The sequence below is a fragment of the Megalobrama amblycephala genome, linkage group LG21, assembly GCF_018812025.1.
Source record: "Megalobrama amblycephala isolate DHTTF-2021 linkage group LG21, ASM1881202v1, whole genome shotgun sequence".
Taxonomy (NCBI): domain Eukaryota; kingdom Metazoa; phylum Chordata; class Actinopteri; order Cypriniformes; family Xenocyprididae; genus Megalobrama; species Megalobrama amblycephala.
Window position 1 is genome coordinate 30386316 of NC_063064.1, and position 18387 is coordinate 30404702.

The window sequence follows — 18387 nt, forward strand, 5'->3', positions numbered from 1 at the left end:
CAAGCAATATTGCATGATGATTGCAAACGCGAATTCTTTCCGCGAGCGCCAATTTAACTAAATTATAGTTATATGTAGCCTATAGAGTGTGTGTGTGTGTGTGTGTGTGTGTGTGTGAGTGAGAGAGAGAGAGAGAGAGAGAGAGAGAGAGAGAGAGAGAGAGAGAGAGAATACAATTTCCCGCGAAATCTGTTCCAGCAGCTTTGAAATAGTGGAATGTCATGGTTTGGAAGATAGATCTTTATGCACTCTCTTATTTAAAGCATTTTGTAGTTTTTATTTTAAAAAAGTTGCATAGTGTAGCGTTAAACTAAACACTAAATTGACCGTGTTTTTTTTTTAATATAAACGGAAGGCGCTCAAGCAGCATAATAGTGCTATGATTACCTCTTCAGGCGAACGCGATTTTTCTATCTCCAATTTAACTCAATTATAGTTCCTATAATATATGGAGAGAGAGAGAGAGAGAGAGAGAAAGAAAGAAAGAAAGACATTTCCCGCGCAATCCGTCCTGACAGCTCTGAAATAGTAGAATGCCATGGTTTAGAAGATGTTTTTTTCCCACTCTCTCATTAATAGCATTTTATTGTTTTTATTTTAAAAAAAGTTACATAGTTTAGCGTTTAACTAAACGCTAAATTTAAAGTGATAATGACCATGTGGTAATCAACAATATTATGCTGCTTGAGCGCCTTCCGTTTTGATAAAAAAACAAAACATGGTCATTACCACTTTAAATTTACTGTTTATTTAACGCTACACTTTGTAACTTTTAAAAAATAATAAAAATATTAAAACGCTATTAATGAGAGCGTGCAAAAAGTTCCATCTTCCAAAACGTTCCATTATTTTAGAGCTGCCTGGACGGATTTCGCGGGAAATCGCATTCTCTCTCTGTGAAGAGGGGAACGCGAATTCTTTCCGCGAGCGCCAATTTAACTAAACTATAGTTCCTATATATATATATATATATACACACACACATATAGCTATACATACATATGAGAGACAAAAGAGAGAGAGATGCAGATGCCTATAGCGGTTCAAATCCCTGACTCTGAAGTATGAGTAACAGGAATATTAATGACTTGAACTCGAGAACGGAGAGTGCAATTTTAATTCGATACGATTGTCTTTCAGAGGGAGTGACATTGCATAAATCTCAGGACGGGTGTGTCGAGTGTTATCAGACGGGGCGGGGAACTTCCTGTCATCGAGGAGGTGCTGAGTCAGGGAGGATTATACGCCCACATGCCTCAGTCATGTCAAATCGACGGCCTCAACGGGCCCCTGAATGTGTCAGAGAGGGGTCGATGAGGTTTGGCAGTAGGTGCAGACAGCTGGCATTCCATCAGCAGCCGCAGGGCTTCCTCGAGAATGTGGCTCCATGTTTCACTGCAGGAAACATGGAATCTCAAGTTCACAGATCTGTCCTGAATTCCAGACAAAAGAACAATTCAACAGAGAGACATTCCACACCTTATTGAAGAAGAAGAAGAAAAGAGATCAAAGAGATGTGCTTGAGAAAGGAACACTTTATCATCTTGTCAAATATATTTTATGGTGCCTTATAAATTCCAAAAATGCTTCATAATTCATTGCAAAAACCTAGAAAACGCAAGCTTCTAAAAAAAAAAAAACTGTTGTAAGGGCTGCCATCTTGTGTTCATTGCTACAAACAACATGGGTGAAAACTTCATAATTTAACAGTTTCAGGAAATTAGGGGTCTATATGATTGCAGTGTTACAAGTTAGTTAATATTTAGATAAATTTACAAAGAAAAAAAGGTACATTTGATATGCTTGTATCAAAAAACATGATGAAGTTGACTAAAAAGAATCAAACTAGGCGAGGAAAGTGAAGTTGTTTTATTGAAGTCATGCACATCACACTTGTTAGTGCAAATACCCTTTATCTGTATTATATCATTCTGTTTTTACAAAATAGATTTCTGACAGTGAACTATATTTGATGTTCAAAACAAAAGTGTCATTCTGAGCTCTCAATTCAAGAAAAAAAAAATAATTAAAAAACAATATTTACGAACATAACTATATACAGGCAGTGTGCTGTACTGACTTGGTTGGTGACCAGTTTAAAGATATCTTTTCCCAAAGACCCTAGCTTTTGATTTTAACCTTGTGACTTCATTCCACCATCTTTGAATTAACAGAGAAACAAAAATACAAATTTTAAGCTTACAAAAACCTGCGTTTAGCCACCTAATGAACACGTTCCAAATCTTTCATTTGCAATTTAAAAGAAAATCCCCTTGGTCAGCACAATTCAATAAGTGTCAAACATGCAAAAAAAACCCTTAAAACTGCATGTTCAAGCCCAAAAAATTTTTTGCATCTATAAAACTACATTAAAATGAACTGGAACGGAGAACTCGTATCTCAATTGAAAGGAAGAGAAAAGGCCAATGCATCATATCCTGAAAACTGGCTCCAGCAGCAAATTAGATATGACCAATATCATTTATATCCAATTTTTTTATTTTGTGACTATAACATATATTTACACACAAACATTCATACATACATATTTACAAACGACCTATGAGCATTCTTCTAACGTGAAGGACGACGTTCCAAACGGATGTTTAAAATAAAAAGTCCATCATGCTGTTTAAAGAATGCATTACGTTTTCAATGTTTTTAAAGCTATCCTTTTTCTTTTTTTTTTGTGCTACAAGCTTTGCTTTTTTGCATTCGTGGTCAAATCCATGTTGAAGCGTTCAACGGATTTTTGTTGGAGTATGTCTTTCCAGTAAAACAACAAAGGATGCAAAAACAAAAGTCCTTGACACGTTGAACCAGATGAGTTAGGCTTTGTGCTCCATGACTGTTTATTTACAGCACAGCAGACAAATGTGAACCACACACCAAACACATCATTGGTTAATTCGTCTTCCTCCAGTCTCAAAGCAGCTTTTGCACATCCAAATTTAAACAACTCATTCCGTTCATCCCCAAAATAATTCGCTCTCACCCATTTCTGTGCTTCAATGGAGTGGATTTGTGACACTTCCACCCATTTATCATTTTTCCCCCATTCCTTTTAAAGCAATCCAATTTCATTCTGTAAGAAGGAACCTATTTTACAGGTAAGGCAGCAAAATCCCAGAGCCTTTTTCAGGAGGTACTGTAGGAGTTTTAGTACAGAAAAGACTCAAATCTTAGTCCGCGACAGCAGGACAGTGTGTTGGTAAAAAGCTACAACATTTTTTTATTATTTTTTTTTTAAGTCAATGCTTCATTACATTTGTATGGAAGCTCGTTTTCCCCACTAAAAAAAAAAAAAAATAAAGGTAATTGCAAATTTTTATCTTAGAATTCTGACTTTTTTTCTCAGAATTGAGAGATTTAAACTCACAATTGCAGGCAATTCTGACTTCTTAACATGCAATTGCGAGTTGTAAAGTCAGAATTGAGATATAAACTCGCAATTGAGAAAAAAAAAAGTGGTCTTTTTTTCCCCTCTTACAATTGGACAACACACAATTGTGGGTTTATATCTCAATTCCAACTTTATATCTCGCAATTCTGACTTTATAACTCACATTTGTGACTTTATACCTTGCAATACTGAGAAAAAAAGTCAGAATTGTGAGATAAAAAGATACAATTACCATTTTAATTTTTTATTTCATGCCAGAAACAAGCTTCCATACATTTGACATCGACCACAATCCTACATGTCAAGAACGTTGAGTTTCAAAATCACCTATATACTTTGTAGTGTGTCTCTGACATGAACATTTGCTTATTATACATAATACAAGAGAAAACAGCCATAGAGAACAACGACATCACTGTGCTAGAAGCATGTCGGCTTGAACACACAATAACAGCACAGATGACGTGAAATTTAGACTTTTTTTATCATTCAAGATCGAATTGATACGCTGCATGAGTGGATCAAGAGTGGCACTTCAATGTGAACTAGTCCTAGTAGTATTTAAAGTAGGCACTTCGCCGCTCCGTGCCCTCTCGTTTGGCTGTACATCTATTTAGGTTTACCACACCTAACATGGCAAACCACAAAAAGTCCAACAAACAAAAACTTGCTAACAGAAAACGCGGTACCCCGTCCAAGAAAACAAACAAAAAAAAGAACGTTAGACCTAGTTTAGGCCATTTTAATAATCAAAATTCCCATCCAAGTGACAAAAATGCAGATAGATTATTTATTCTATAATATGCATTAGAACTTTATTCCCTCTTTCTTTCTATACTATATACATTTGCATTTTACACAGACATTGGGGCTGTAATTGTCAAAACGAGAGGTATTACGTTCAGATTTAGGCCGTGCGCCTGGATTAAAACTGAAGTCGGATTGGACAGAGGGCCGTGCCGGGGACAGGAAGTGGTGGAGACGAGTGTTGTGATTGGTTAACGTTCTCAGGAGGAGCTCTTGGACAAGTTGGGATAAAGCACCACTGCCGTCACTGCAACCACGGCGGCAACCACCGGCATCCAGGGCATCCATCCGCTCTAAAACAAGGAAGAGGAAAAAACAGCAGTGCGATTAATAAAGGCCATTACGAGATAGATGCACCAGAGCAACCAGGACAGAAGCACTGGAGACTGGAGCTAGAGAGACAGAGAGGAGAGACCTGGGTGATAGTAAGAGACAAAGAGTTCAAGAAATACACAAATAAACGGAGAGAAAGAGGGAGAAGAAAAGGAAAGGCAAATATTTAAGTAAAACTGGGAGAACCAGTTACCTCACAGGAGTTATAAAGCAAATAAAAGGAAACACAAACATCTTTCTTCAAACTCAAAGAAAGAAAAGCTGCATTTAAAGGAACAGTTCACTCAAAAATTACAATTTAGACATTTACTTCATGTTGTTTCAAACCTGTATGACTTTCTGATGTGAACACAAAATTAGTATTTTAGCAGAATTTTTGTGCATTTCTAAAAAGCAGGTACATGATCAGCTAAGGACAAAAAAACTATGACTATAAATTAATAATAGTAATAATAATGCTTTGCTTTCAAATGTTAAACTATAGCGTAGAGGTCTGCATTCCCACGGCTCTCCAGCAGGACTCGATCAGATTTCTTGCGGCGTGGGATTGGATTTCTGAATGAAAGGCGGTAGCGGTCAGTAACTCTGGTGTATTTTGGACAGGAGCTGGCGGTCTAACAATAACCCGGCAGCTCCCGAGATCCTTTGTGGTCAGATTTTGGAGGAGAGACACTCGGTACTGAAACCAACATTCGACATTCTGTTCTTGCGTGGATGTTAAAAAAAGATTTCATTTTGCAGCATAGCTATTAAGCCAAAAGTTTTTGTTTATTTGTATTTTTGGCTTAGCCTATACTTTTGAGGGACAGATGTCGTATTTAATTTAGCCTATTTTTCACGGAGACATTTTTTCTCTGTGACATTTTTAGAGAGTATCATAAGACAAATAAATAAAAATCTTGTATAGCTAACATTTTATATTTGTTATCTTCAATCACTCTCACTTTCTTTAGGGGTTTAAATGTGAGATTGTGGAAACAAGATCTAAATTCAGTGGGACCCGTCAGGTCGGGAAGAAAATCATTATAAGCAGATAGCGGGTGAACACGGAGTGAATTTTAAACGAGAGTGGGTGGGTGCGGAATAGAACTTGCGGAAGCGGGATGAAAAAAAAAAAAAGAGTCCCGCGCAGACCTCTACTATAGAGCTTTTATTTTGGCAGAAAACCGATTAACAGATGAATTTTAAATGTTTTTGAAAATGCAGCATTTTATGCTAATCACATGCGTCATTCTTCAGGTAGGAATATATGGAAATCCATATAAATATGGTATTAAAAATAATTAAAAAAGGGAATAAAGCACCTTGAAAGAACTATATTGTGAACCGTCTATAGGGGCTTTCGCACTGGAGGAACATTTCCATTGTTCCTATAACCAGGGTGCGAACTACAGGGGAGCTAGGGGGAGCTCGCCTGAAAACGTAATTTGTGAAATTTTGGGGGGGTCTCAAAAAATATTGACAATGTGTTATTTTGACATGCAATTTCAGTTTTGTTTAATGTGATCATCTTGGATTATTATGTGTAAAATTGCAAAAATATCATTCATTCATGCATAACGGTGATTTAAACCTAATTCACTTCAATAAAGATAACTATACATGCTATTCTTGTAATGAGCATCAAGATGTGGGGGCGCTGCAGTGCAAATTCCACTCATGTTTAGTATATGTAGCAAAGGAAGCTGACCCCAGGCCTGTGTTAAGGTGAGGCATGTTATGTTAACGGAGGAATTTTGGTATTCTTCTGTAGCCTGACGAGTAACTTTAACCGTTGTTCTTGTGAACTCAAAGACAACCTGATGCTTTGTTTATAGACTATTTGTAGGTGGCTGTTTGTTGTTTCACCTATCAATTTGTGTCGATAATGTAAAAAAATAGGGTAAATCCTGTATAGTGATTTGTCCTCAATAGTGCTTGCATAAAGCAAGTAGTGTACACAGTCGAAGCTGTGTATACTAGTTACTCATTGTAAGCCCTCTTTTGAGGCATGCACAATCGCACCCCCCTTATATAAAAAAAAAAAAAACATTCAAATGGGCTCCCCCAAAGTCCACGGTATAGTTCGAACACTGCCTATAACTATTGGTGGAAGTACCCGCTTTTTGGCTTGTTTGCACCGCAGGAACTGGGAATGATTTTAGGTACTGTTTCCACCTGGTATTAAGATGCATTTTGGTCGATCAGATCACAAGTGGACAAGGGAGACTCATACCGTTTCCACTTTCAACCACTTCTGTCATGATTACTTCGAGAGGATCTATGGGTAAATGTATGGGTTTTTTCAGATCTTTCGATCTAATGGACAATTCACATATGAACACGCCCGGAGGTCTCCAGCTGACAAAGTTTAAATCCCGTCTTGCTAGCGTGCTTCCCATAATGTTTACATATTAGGTCAGTAGGTGGAGAGTAGGCGGACTTTAGTGGCGTTTCAAAACACATTCAACGACATGTGCATTCACTATGAAAGCAAACCGGATGAGTGTGTTTTCAACTCGTGATTGATCGAGTTTTTACCTCCGGATTGATCGAGTTTTTACCTCCGGATTGATCGAAAGTAGTCAAGCTCAAAACGTTTTACACCTGTATTTACAAACAAAACACATCTTAATTCCAGGTGGAAACAGGGCCTTAGTTATAGGAACGCCTTCTGGGGGGACTAAATTAGCTCCTACTTCAGAGTAGATCTAACTCGGCACAACAGGAACTACCAGTGACGTGAGTGTACGTTGATTGGCTGAATGCATACGAAACACCGGCACCTGCCATTTTTAAAAGCATTGTGTTATTTTCTCAGCCTTGATGATATGTAGGGCCCTATGAAATCCGTTTTATTTTTCCCAAATTCCGTTTTATTTTTTCCCAAATTCCGTTTTATTTTTTCCCAAATTCCATTTTTTTCTGTTTTAATTTTTCTGGATTCCGTTTTTTTCCGTTTTATTTATTGTTTGACTTCGTTATAATGGTTAAATTAAATTTTAGTAATCAAAAAGCATGTCTAATTAATTGAAATAATGAATCTTGTCCAATTTACCAACAATTTAATAAAAGTTTAACAGAAAAATTACATTTTTTTTAGGGCCCTATGATAAACATTTTATTCTTTCCCCTCAAATTTTATTTTTACCAAATTCTGTTTTCTGGATTCCATTTTAATGGTTTAATTCCATTTTAATAATCAAAAAGCATGTCTAATTAATTCTTAAAAACAACATTTATTCATTAAAAAATATATTTTTATGAATTTTTTTTTCAGAAGTTCTGTTGTGTATTTAAATTTTTCTGGCAATCAAATGAAGGCATACCATTTAATTTATCTTTTAATCATGAAATTAACTTTTTTGTCAAACAATGTGCTGCACAACAGATCTTTACTCTTAAAATTAAAACATGGAAGAAGCACTGAGATTATTGTTTAAAAATTATTTTAATAATTTATTGTTAAATTAATTTATCTAAATTCTACTGTACAACAGTAATATGTTTCTGTCAAGTTAAATTGAACTTTTATTTTGATGGTTTGCCTAGAGCATTAGTTTCTCTGTGTTTATGACGGTAGTTTTCTCAAACAAAGTGGTTAAATGCTGATGAAGTGACTTTCAGGGCAGCTCTGGAGATGAATTTGTGCGTTCATATAGTGAGGCGACACCGCGAGCGTCGCATGTGCTTCAGTGTGCGTGCACCCGCGCGATTTTGTGTGAGGTAAATGAAAGTCACACAGGCATGCAGGATTCATGTTTAAATAGTCTTTTTGCGGTTTAATATTCACAGACACTAGTCTATATCGCGATTTTTAATTTAAGTGTACTGACCTGCTTTTAATTCATTCATCAAAAATTTAACAAATTCCGTGACATTCCGCGTTATATAGTAAATTCCGTTTTTATGAATGGATTCCGCGATTCTGTCCGAGATTCCGTGATCGCGGAAATTATAGGGCCCTAGATATGTAGCACTGCTAGCTGTCGTAGAAGATTTAAGTCGCTTTACCACTGAAATTTCCCGGAACAATTTGTCCCAGGAACTTTTTCTCCCAGACCTGTTGCTGTGTGCATTTCCATCGTGGTCAAAAGTACTGTGAAGATTAGGCAAATTAGTCCGATGACGTACGACTGTGTGTGACTTTCCAGTTCCCGCTGAATTTCGTCCTCTGCGTATAAGCTTAATAAAGCCTGAACCTCGACGTCAGTCCATCTGTCGTATTTTTTAAACTCCATTGTTGATTCAAATAGCAAACAACTGGTTGAAATAAAATGCTGCGTGGGGTAAACCAATCAAAATCAGGGCTCTGAACCAGTTCAAGGGAACGATAATAAATAATAGTTTAGCATTCAGTTGGATTTGTGCCGAATGAGAAAGGTAGGCTACAGATTCACTTTAAATTAATTCGTTTTGCATCTCATTTAGTTTTATTTCCAATAAATAAAGCTGTTTCTCGCCTTGAATATAGCAATAGAAGCTGGAATGGCGTTAAAAAAGTTTTTTTCGTTTTGGCTTTTTGTTTATATAGCCTGAATAGTCCAACTGTTAATTTTAGAGGTTTTGTTGTGGAGTACATAAATAATATAGGGCAGTTTTGTTCATAATTTATGTTTACAACCATTATAAACAAAGATGTAATAATGTAATGTAATAATAAAATGCGACTATGCGACTTTTTTTCTCTCAGGAATAGCGTCGGTATTTTTAACCATGCAGCAAACACAAAATATCTTGAAAAATGACTTTAATTTACAAACCATTGTTTTTCCTTTCGTTTAATAGGTTTACATTTGGACAGAATCTTGTTATAAAAGATAATTGTAGGCCTGTTGGCTAAGACAGCAAATACACTCTTTGTTTTTTAATAAATAAAATGCTGTATTATTATTATTATTAAGAAGGCTACACGCAAAAAAAAAAAAAAAAAAAAAATAATAATAATAATAATAATAATAAAAATAACGTTATTAACCGTTATTTTTTCTAAAGAAACCGGTTTTGGAACGTTTATAATACAGAAGGAACACTGGAACAGAAACGTAAATAATATCGATTCTGCTCAGAGTGGAACGATTGATTTTTTCTTTTTTTTTCTTTTTTAAGCCCTGATCAAAATGCTGCGTGAAATCAACCAATCAGTATGTTCAACGCCCAAATCTCATCCCTGAAAGTTCCTGAACTTTGAAAAAGTACTACCTCATGAGCAGGGACTTTCTGAGGGGGAAATTTTCAATAGGAACTTCATTTAGACCCTGGTTCCTGCTGTTGAAACACACCCCAAAGTCCCTAGTTCCTGCGGTGGAAAAGCAGCTTTAGTCTCTTTTTAGTCTCTTAGCCCTCCTTTTTGCTTTTTCAATCGCATAAATATATGTCACTTCAAAGTTCCTACTGGCAATGCGAATGTAACCAGCAGTGTTGCCAAGTCCAAGTACAAGCACCTGGAATGTGAATTTTACCAGGGGGACCCAGCCAAAAAAAACACGGATTTTAGGGACGCGATTTTTACTGGGGGAACCCCCTGAAACGCGAATGGGCTAGTTTTGAGTAGCAATTGGGTGGGTTTGGTTGTGAAAACCTGGCAACTAGGAAAATGGCCGTATAGGGAAAATTTAATTCTAGAGGAACGACCCTGGTGGCTAGTTCATATAACTAAGTTCCTATAACTCCTCGGTGTGAAAGCCCTTTATATGGCATGTAAGAACCAAAAGCATTTAGTTCCACTGGTGGCAAAACTCGTATTCATGTCTGAATATGCAAATGCATGAACAAGCAATGCCAAAAAGGGGACGATAATTAGGGATTAACGACTTAAATTTCTGTATGGTTGTCACAAAATTCTATCATGCGACTTGGAACATAACACATCAGTCATATGGATTACTTCTATGACATTTTATGCTGCTGTTTTGTTATTTCCAGTTTGACAAGCGCTGATCACTTTATAACTTCATTGCATGAAAATGAGCAGCAGGAACTTTCTTCAAAACCTCTTCTTTTGTGTCCTCTGAATGATAGTAAGTCATACACGTTTGAAACAACATGAGGGTGAATACATGAGAATGGTAATTTTGGGTGAAATATGCCTTTAATTTCATAAAAGTAAAGAAGAAATGCAAAAGATGATATGATGACCAAAATGCCCCAAAACAGAACAAAAAGAGAAAAAGAATCCAAAATCCCCAAATGCAAAGATTTATGTGACCATTATAGCGATTCAAGCAAGACAGACAGTTAATATGGTTGGTTAGTAGTAGGTGATTCTGGGTGGACGAGGAATCGGTTAAGAGTTCCCCACATGTTGCCAAGCACCAAAAAGTGATTTTGGGGCGAAGCGGGTGCAGAGATGACGAATGAGAGTTTGCCATGCACAGTTCGTATATACGTGATGATATATACAGAAGTGGATGTACAGAAGAAACACAAACACAGACTCAACAGGAGCGTGTGTACCTTTCTACCACAACTGGCCGAAGCACCAATACAGCAAAACCAGGAATAGACCGATGAAAATGGCTTGGACAGGCTGCAATATGGATGGCTAGAGGAGGGAAGGGATATTACAAATAAAACAAAAAATCAATCTTCAAACTATTCAACGGAAATCAGGCTGGGGGAGTCGTACAACTACAACAAACATACAAACAAAAAAGGGTGCAGTGGGAAGAGCCATTGATAAATCAACACAAACAAAAATACCGAACGCCCCAAAACCACAGACACATTTGAACATCTAGAAGCGTGACGTCAGGAACGAGGACAGTGTTCAAGGCATTAATAAATCACAGGAAAGGAAAAACTGGTTATTTGCATTCAAATATATCTACAATCTGTTAAATTTACAAATCAACGACACATGAAGTGATTGTGACTCCAGTCAGCAGTGTGCAAGGGATTGTACTGAGGGAATTGTGGGATATTAAGGTGGTAACTGCAGTTACGTGTAGCAAATTGTACCCCCCCAAAAATGAACAAATGCCCAAAAATCAGCAACAAACTATATATAAAAAAAGTGTCAAAAAACAAAACAAAACCAAAAAATCCAGTGGAAAATATTCTCCTCCTGGGTCATAATGATGAAAAAAGGAGAACCCTGAAAGTGTAAATTCTGAAGTCTTTGAGGGGTTAATATTTTATATATATATAACAAACAAAATGAAGACAAACATCAATATTCAATGAAACCTATTGGGCATTTTTGTTTGAATAAACTATTTGAATGCTACGGAGCCCCGCACATCACATGCAGGAAAAAAATAGCAAATCGAGAGAACAAATGATCAACAAATTAACAAATTTTAACAAATTAGTAGATCGTGCGCACAATTTACTAAATCGTGGGAATGAATTAGTAAATCATGAGAACGAATTAATAAATCGTGTGCACGATTTAGCAAATCGAGGGAAAGAAGTGTTAAATCATGCACACTATTTAGGAAATCAAGGGAACGAAATAGTAAATCGTGCAAATCGAGGGAACGAAATAGTAAATCGTGTGCACTATTTAGCAAATCGAGGGAACTCAATAGTAAATCGTCCGCACTATTTAGCAAATCGAGGGAACTCAATAGTAAATCGTCCGCACTATTTAGCAAATCGAGGGAACTCAATAGTAAATCGTCCGCACTATTTAGCAAATCGAGGGAACTCAATAGTAAATCGTCCGCACTATTTAGCAAATCGAGGGAACTCAATAGTAAATCGTGCGCACTATTTAGCAAATCGAGGGAACGAAATAGTAAATCCTCCATACTATTTAGCAAATCGAGGGAACTAAATAATAAATCGTGCATACTATTTAGCAAATCGAGGGAACGAAATAGTAAATCGTGCATACTATTTAGCAAATCGAGGGAACTCAATAGTAAATCGTGCGCACTATTTAGCAAATCGAGGGAACTCAATAGTAAATCGTGCGCACTATTTAGCAAATCGAGGGAACGAAATAGTAAATCCTGCATACTATTTAGCAAATCGAGGGAACGAAATAGTAAATCGTGCGCACTATTTAGCAAATCGAGGGAACGAAATAGTAAATCGTGCGCACTATTTAGCAAATCGAGGGAACTCAATAGTAAATCGTGCGCACTATTTAGCAAATCGAGGGAACTCAATAGTAAATCGTCCGCACTATTTAGCAAATCGAGGGAACTCAATAGTAAATCGTCCGCACTATTTAGCAAATCGAGGGAACTCAATAGTAAATCGTCCGCACTATTTAGCAAATCGAGGGAACTCAATAGTAAATCGTGCGCACTATTTAGCAAATCGAGGGAACGAAATAGTAAATCCTCCATACTATTTAGCAAATCGAGGGAACGAAATAATAAATCGTGCATACTATTTAGCAAATCGAGGGAACGAAATAGTAAATCGTGCATACTATTTAGCAAATCGAGGGAACTCAATAGTAAATCGTGCGCACTATTTAGCAAATCGAGGGAACTCAATAGTAAATCGTGCGCACTATTTAGCAAATCGAGGGAACGAAATAGTAAATCCTGCATACTATTTAGCAAATCGAGGGAACGAAATAATAAATCGTGCATACTATTTAGCAAATCGAGGGAACGAAATAGTAAATCGTGCATACTATTTAGCAAATCGAGGGAACGAAATAGTAAATCGTGCGCACTATTTAGCAAATCGAGGGAACTCAATAGTAAATCGTGCGCACTATTTAGCAAATCGAGGGAACTCAATAGTAAATCGTGCGCACTATTTAGCAAATCGAGGGAACTCAATAGTAAATCGTGCGCACTATTTAGCAAATCGAGGGAACTCAATAGTAAATCGTGCGCACTATTTAGCAAATCGAGGGAACTCAATAGTAAATCGTGCGCACTATTTAGCAAATCGAGGGAACGAAATAGTAAATCCTGCATACTATTTAGAAAATCGAGGGAACGAAATAGTAAATCGTGCGCACTATTTAGCAAATCAAGGGAACGAAATAGTAAATCGTGCGCACTATTTAGCAAATCAAGGGAACTAAATAGTAAATCGTGCACAAGATTTATTTTCCTGAATGCACCTATGATGCTTTCTCTAGCTTGTTGTATCTGAAAATGTAGGTGTTAGCAAAGAATTTTTGCTAACAACTCACAAAATCGTGCTGTAAGTGTGTTCTACTGTGTTTTCCAGAGCCGTGCAAAACTGTGAAGTAAGACCTATCATTGGCTGCTGACAACTGCATTAAATGGTGTAATGTATACGACAGCTCTTTAATTGAAGTATAAAGGTGGCTGAAATGCAGTGTGTTCAAGGTTTATTTTGTTGCATTGCAAATGAAACGTGCTGGTTGCGAGACTCACATTGCTGCCCTTCTCTTGCAGGAGTTTGAGGTTGACCTTGCACTGTTCCAGCTCGTCGTTGATGGAGAGTTTCTCCTGCTCCGTCTGCTCATACCGCTGCCGGAGATCTGACAGCAGATTCTGAGTGTCATCGTACTAGAGAGGAAGAGAGAATAACACGCAATCATTAAAAAAAAAAAAAAAAAAAAAAAGGTTTATGGTCACTACTGCTCAAAAGTTTGGGCCGATAATTTTTGGGCCAATGCTGCATTTATTTGATCAAAAATACAGTAAAAATGATGAAATATTATTGCAATTTCAAATAGCTCTTTTCTATGTGAATCTATTTTAAAATGTAATTTATTCCTGTGATCAAAGCTGAATTTTCAGCATCATTACTCCAGTCTTCAGTGTCACATGATCCTTCAGTAGCCTAATATGCTGATTTGCTGCTAAAGAAACATTTCTGATTTGTATCAAAAAAAACTGTTGAAAACAGTTGCACTGCTTAATATTTTAGTGGAAACTTCAGGATTTTTTAATGAATAGAAAGTTTAAAACAGCATTTATTCGAAATAGAATCTTTTGTAACATTATAAATGTCTTTGCTGTCACTTTCAATCAATTTTATGTGCCCTTGCTGAATAATAATTAATTTCTTTCAAATAAAACAAAAGTAGTGTGTGTTAATGTGATCATGGTTGTGATGTTTTTGCAGCTTAGTTGCAACACATGGTCTGGGTGAACGGGTAGAGCAGTTGATCGTACCTCCTTCTGCAGGTCTCTGGTACGGGTCTCTGCTTGGGCCAGTTGGACTTTCAGTTTGCTAGCGTCCTGTTGGTGCTGGTCTTGTATTGACCCCAGTTTATTCTCCAGGTCACCCTGGGATTTCTCCAGAGCGTTTAGACTGCTGCTCAACGTCGCACTCCGCTCTCTGGAGCTGCGATACAAAGAAAAGGAAATAAATACTCTTCTGTTTACATTCCCTAGAGTTAATTAATTGAATAAATTCATGTCATGAAAAAGAATGTTGTAGAACAATGCTGTAGAGTGGATGTGATGCTTTAGGGCAGATGAGCTCATAGCAGTGACTTATAAGATGATAACATCAGCACGCTGAAGTACAGGACAAATGCACTTCAATATTACAATGGTAACCTGTCAAGATGCAGTTGGGTAATATGGTGAGTGATTCAAAGCAGGTGTGAAATCTGACAACGTACTTCAAAACATGTTAAATCCTGGTGACTCACTTTTGTTGTGTGAGATTATCTAAACGACACGCAAAGTGGCCCTGTTGTGAATGGGCTGTTTGTGTGCATGTGACCCACCTGTCGAGCTCTTCCTCTAGTCTGTGGAGTTTCTGCATTAGCGTTGTCTTCTCAGCCCGAAGACTGTCACATTCATTCTGCAGACCAGAACACTCAGCCTGAAGCTTCTCCAATTCACCTGACAGACAGAAACAGAGAGGGGGGAGAAAATGATCAAATTGAACACCTCCATTCACCCCCGTTACACATGAATGTATTCAAATGCAACTATGTAATTGCTCTGTTCATTAAAGTAAACTTGTTACAAGATTTCTGTATATATATATACACACTTTCTGGATTTCAGCCCAGTGTGTTGTGTCCAGACTTTTTGGTTTCAACTTGGAATTTTTATTTTGGTACAAATCGCTACTATTAAATGTGTCCTGTCATGTTTTATTTCACTGGATGAGAGTTTTTGTAGCCTAACATGGATTAAAAAGATCTCAGAAGCACTGTCAAAACACTTATACATTTTTCTGTGAAAAGCAGAACAAAGATCCAATAAATAATAAATAAACCCAGCAGGATGGACGATAATAAAACTGTTTCCGTGACTCTGGACGACACATTAAAGAGGGCCCGGAGAGAAAGACCCAGTAAGGCAGACAAATTAAAACAGCATGTGTGCATTCTCAATATGTGAAGAAATCAGTTATGTGTAATTAAATGAATGTTCCAGAACTTAAAGACTAGAATAAAATAAAAGTAGGTAGCACAGCAAATAAATAAAATTACATTGTTTTGATGGTATAACCATAAACACAAAATTTTGCCTGTGCAGTTATATTCGATGTTCAAACTTACAATCATAATATATATATATATATATAAAAATGTAATTTATTCCTGTGATCAAAGCTGAATTTTCAGCATCATTACTCCAGTCTTCAGTGTCACATGATCCTTCAGAAATCATTCTAATATGCTGATTTGGTGCTTAATATTTTGTCAAAACGGTGATACATTTTTGTCAGGATTTCTTTCTGTTAGATATTAGCATAAAAGCAGTAAAACAGGAATATTACTCAAACTTTTACGTTTCTTGTCATATCCATTAATGTATATAAACTCAAAAAGATGAAAAAATAAAACTAAAACTATGCAAATGAGATGAAACAAATGTTTCCAAACAGGAATCAAAGGCGCTAAAGAAAAGAGAGATCAAAGAACAGCAGATCAGTGATGATCTCAGCCATTGTTCCTCTGAAGTCAGCTTGATTTATGGCATCCAGAGAGACACAGTGAACATTACATGCCAAACAGCACATCAGGGGCACAGCAGGTTCACCGCAGGAGCTGTAATGACGACATGCTAAGCTGACTGCTGACCAAAAACGAATGGTGGTGGTGGTGTGTCAGTACCTTGGAGTTGGCTAGCTCTTTCCTGGTGCTGGCTCTGAAGCTGGAAGCTGGCCTGCAGGTTGCTGATCTCCACTTCATACTTGGCTGCCGTCTGTCTCCATTTGTCCAGTTCAGCGGTGACTATGCTTAGGTCTCCCTGCAGGGCGGCGATATCCCGTTCCCGCTCGGCAGTGGCGGCCTCCATGGCATGCCGGAGCACCAGGATCTCTTCCTGAGCGCTGTAGAGCTCCTCTCGGGTGGTGGAAATAGTGTTTTCCCTCTGCTCACGTAGAGCCTCCATGTCAGACTGGAGCTTCGCTAGTTGAGCTGAAGAGAAAGATGAGTTACAGTCATTATACCATGATTGACGGGTGGTGATGCGCTGGAATTTCAGCAATGAAAAATTTATTTTTGGTTTCGTTCGAAACCGTTTTGGAGGGTTGAAATCATTTTGATGAACTGAGAACTGTTGAACCGTTAACCCTTAAATGCATATCTCGGGTCTTTAGTGACCCGGGACATCATTCACTACCCTCCTCCTCATTCATTTTTTTTTAAAGTTAGACATCAACCTTCTTGGTATTCCTCAATCAATTTATTATAAACAATATAAAAAGAAAAAAAATCATAAAAATATAAAAGAATGCCTATTTTTGCGTTCATTTTGTGTACAAATTGTATAGGGTCGCTAACGACCCGAGGTGTGTATGAGTGTACGTATATTTTTTCTGCACAACAATAATTGAATCTTAGATGACGGAAAAAGTGCAATTCACCTTTATTCCACAAGGTGGCAATATCTGATACACAACGACTCATTCAGACAGAAAATGAAATAATAAGAGAAACATGAAATGGCTCAGCAATTTATTGCAGAGCAAGTACTGAACGCCATCAAATATGACTGTAACTGTTACAGGATGAATCTGGTGAAGCTGTTAGTGATCGAAATATTGATTTTGAAGATTTTGAAAATTATATAGTTTTGAGAATACGTTTGAGATGGCGAAGTGGCTCATATTCGTGACCTCAAACATAAAAATAGCCTATTATTTGCTGAATTTACTGGGAAATGAGCTCTGACGAGGACAATGATGATGGCATAAAACATCTGCTCAAACGGAGCCCTTTCAAGCTCTAAAAGGTAACAAAATATGCTTTATTTTATTCTTCTGTAATTGTTACTCTAATATCAGAGGAGTTTTATATTATCGCGACAGGTAGAGATCCTTCCGTGGTAGATATAGATCCGGGTCAATAAAGACCCGAATATGTAAGAATGATTGGCGAAACAGTCATGTATTTAAGGGTTAAATGCAGAGCAAAACATCACTAAACATTATTTATAGCACGGGTCCCAAACAATAATCACAATAAGCATTGAGCTTTGTTACTTTTGATATGCAACAAAGTCTGTCAATTTTATACCAATTCAATAAATGTTTTGGTGCTCTTTAATGTGGCGGATTACAGATCGCTGTAGAGCCTCAGTTGAACTGATCATCTGTTAATCTTTACTACTAGTTATAGCATGAAATAAACATGAATGAACATCAGAAGGTTTGTTAAAAAAGATACAGTACAACTTAATGAAATGTATCATATAATCAGTGTTTCAACAGTGGAAAGACATCAATCCAACTCCAAATCAAGTCACATAATGTTACATTTACCTCAGAAAAGCCATTCAATGACCATTAATTAGCTAGAAAAAAAAAAAATTCTATAGAGGAGCATTTTGCTAAAATATATGCAAAAACGTCTTTTATATATTTTTTTACTTAACCTGTTGTCTTAATCATTTAATGTATGTTTGAATAAAAATGTCATCAAAACAAGTTCTTACAGCCACGTTTAAACTCTGCACTTTATGAAGAGAAAGCCAAAACACTGCAGAAATTTGTGTTTGAAGTGT

General features: G+C 36.9%; 1 protein-coding gene across 6 annotated transcripts in view; it reads right to left on the reverse strand.

Annotated features, from left to right (window-relative positions):
* Positions 1–1854: 1854 nt before the first annotated feature.
* The window catches only part of slmapa (sarcolemma associated protein a), a 76120-nt gene continuing 59587 nt past the window's right edge, over positions 1855–18387 (reverse strand). For 4 of the 6 annotated variants that reach the window (XM_048172420.1, XM_048172417.1, XM_048172415.1 and 1 more), the window contains 5 exons: positions 16494–16799; positions 15150–15267; positions 14587–14758; positions 13840–13974; positions 1855–4503 (listed from right to left, as the gene is read on the reverse strand). In XM_048172420.1, the coding sequence (XP_048028377.1) occupies positions 4411–4503; positions 13840–13974; positions 14587–14758; positions 15150–15267; positions 16494–16799 (824 nt within the window). In that variant the 3' untranslated portion in view covers positions 1855–4410. Of the gene's footprint in view, positions 4504–10978; positions 11067–13839; positions 13975–14586; positions 14759–15149; positions 15268–16493; positions 16800–18387 lie in introns of all 6 variants that reach the window. The other 2 variants (XM_048172416.1, XM_048172418.1) reach the window with 1 other exon arrangement.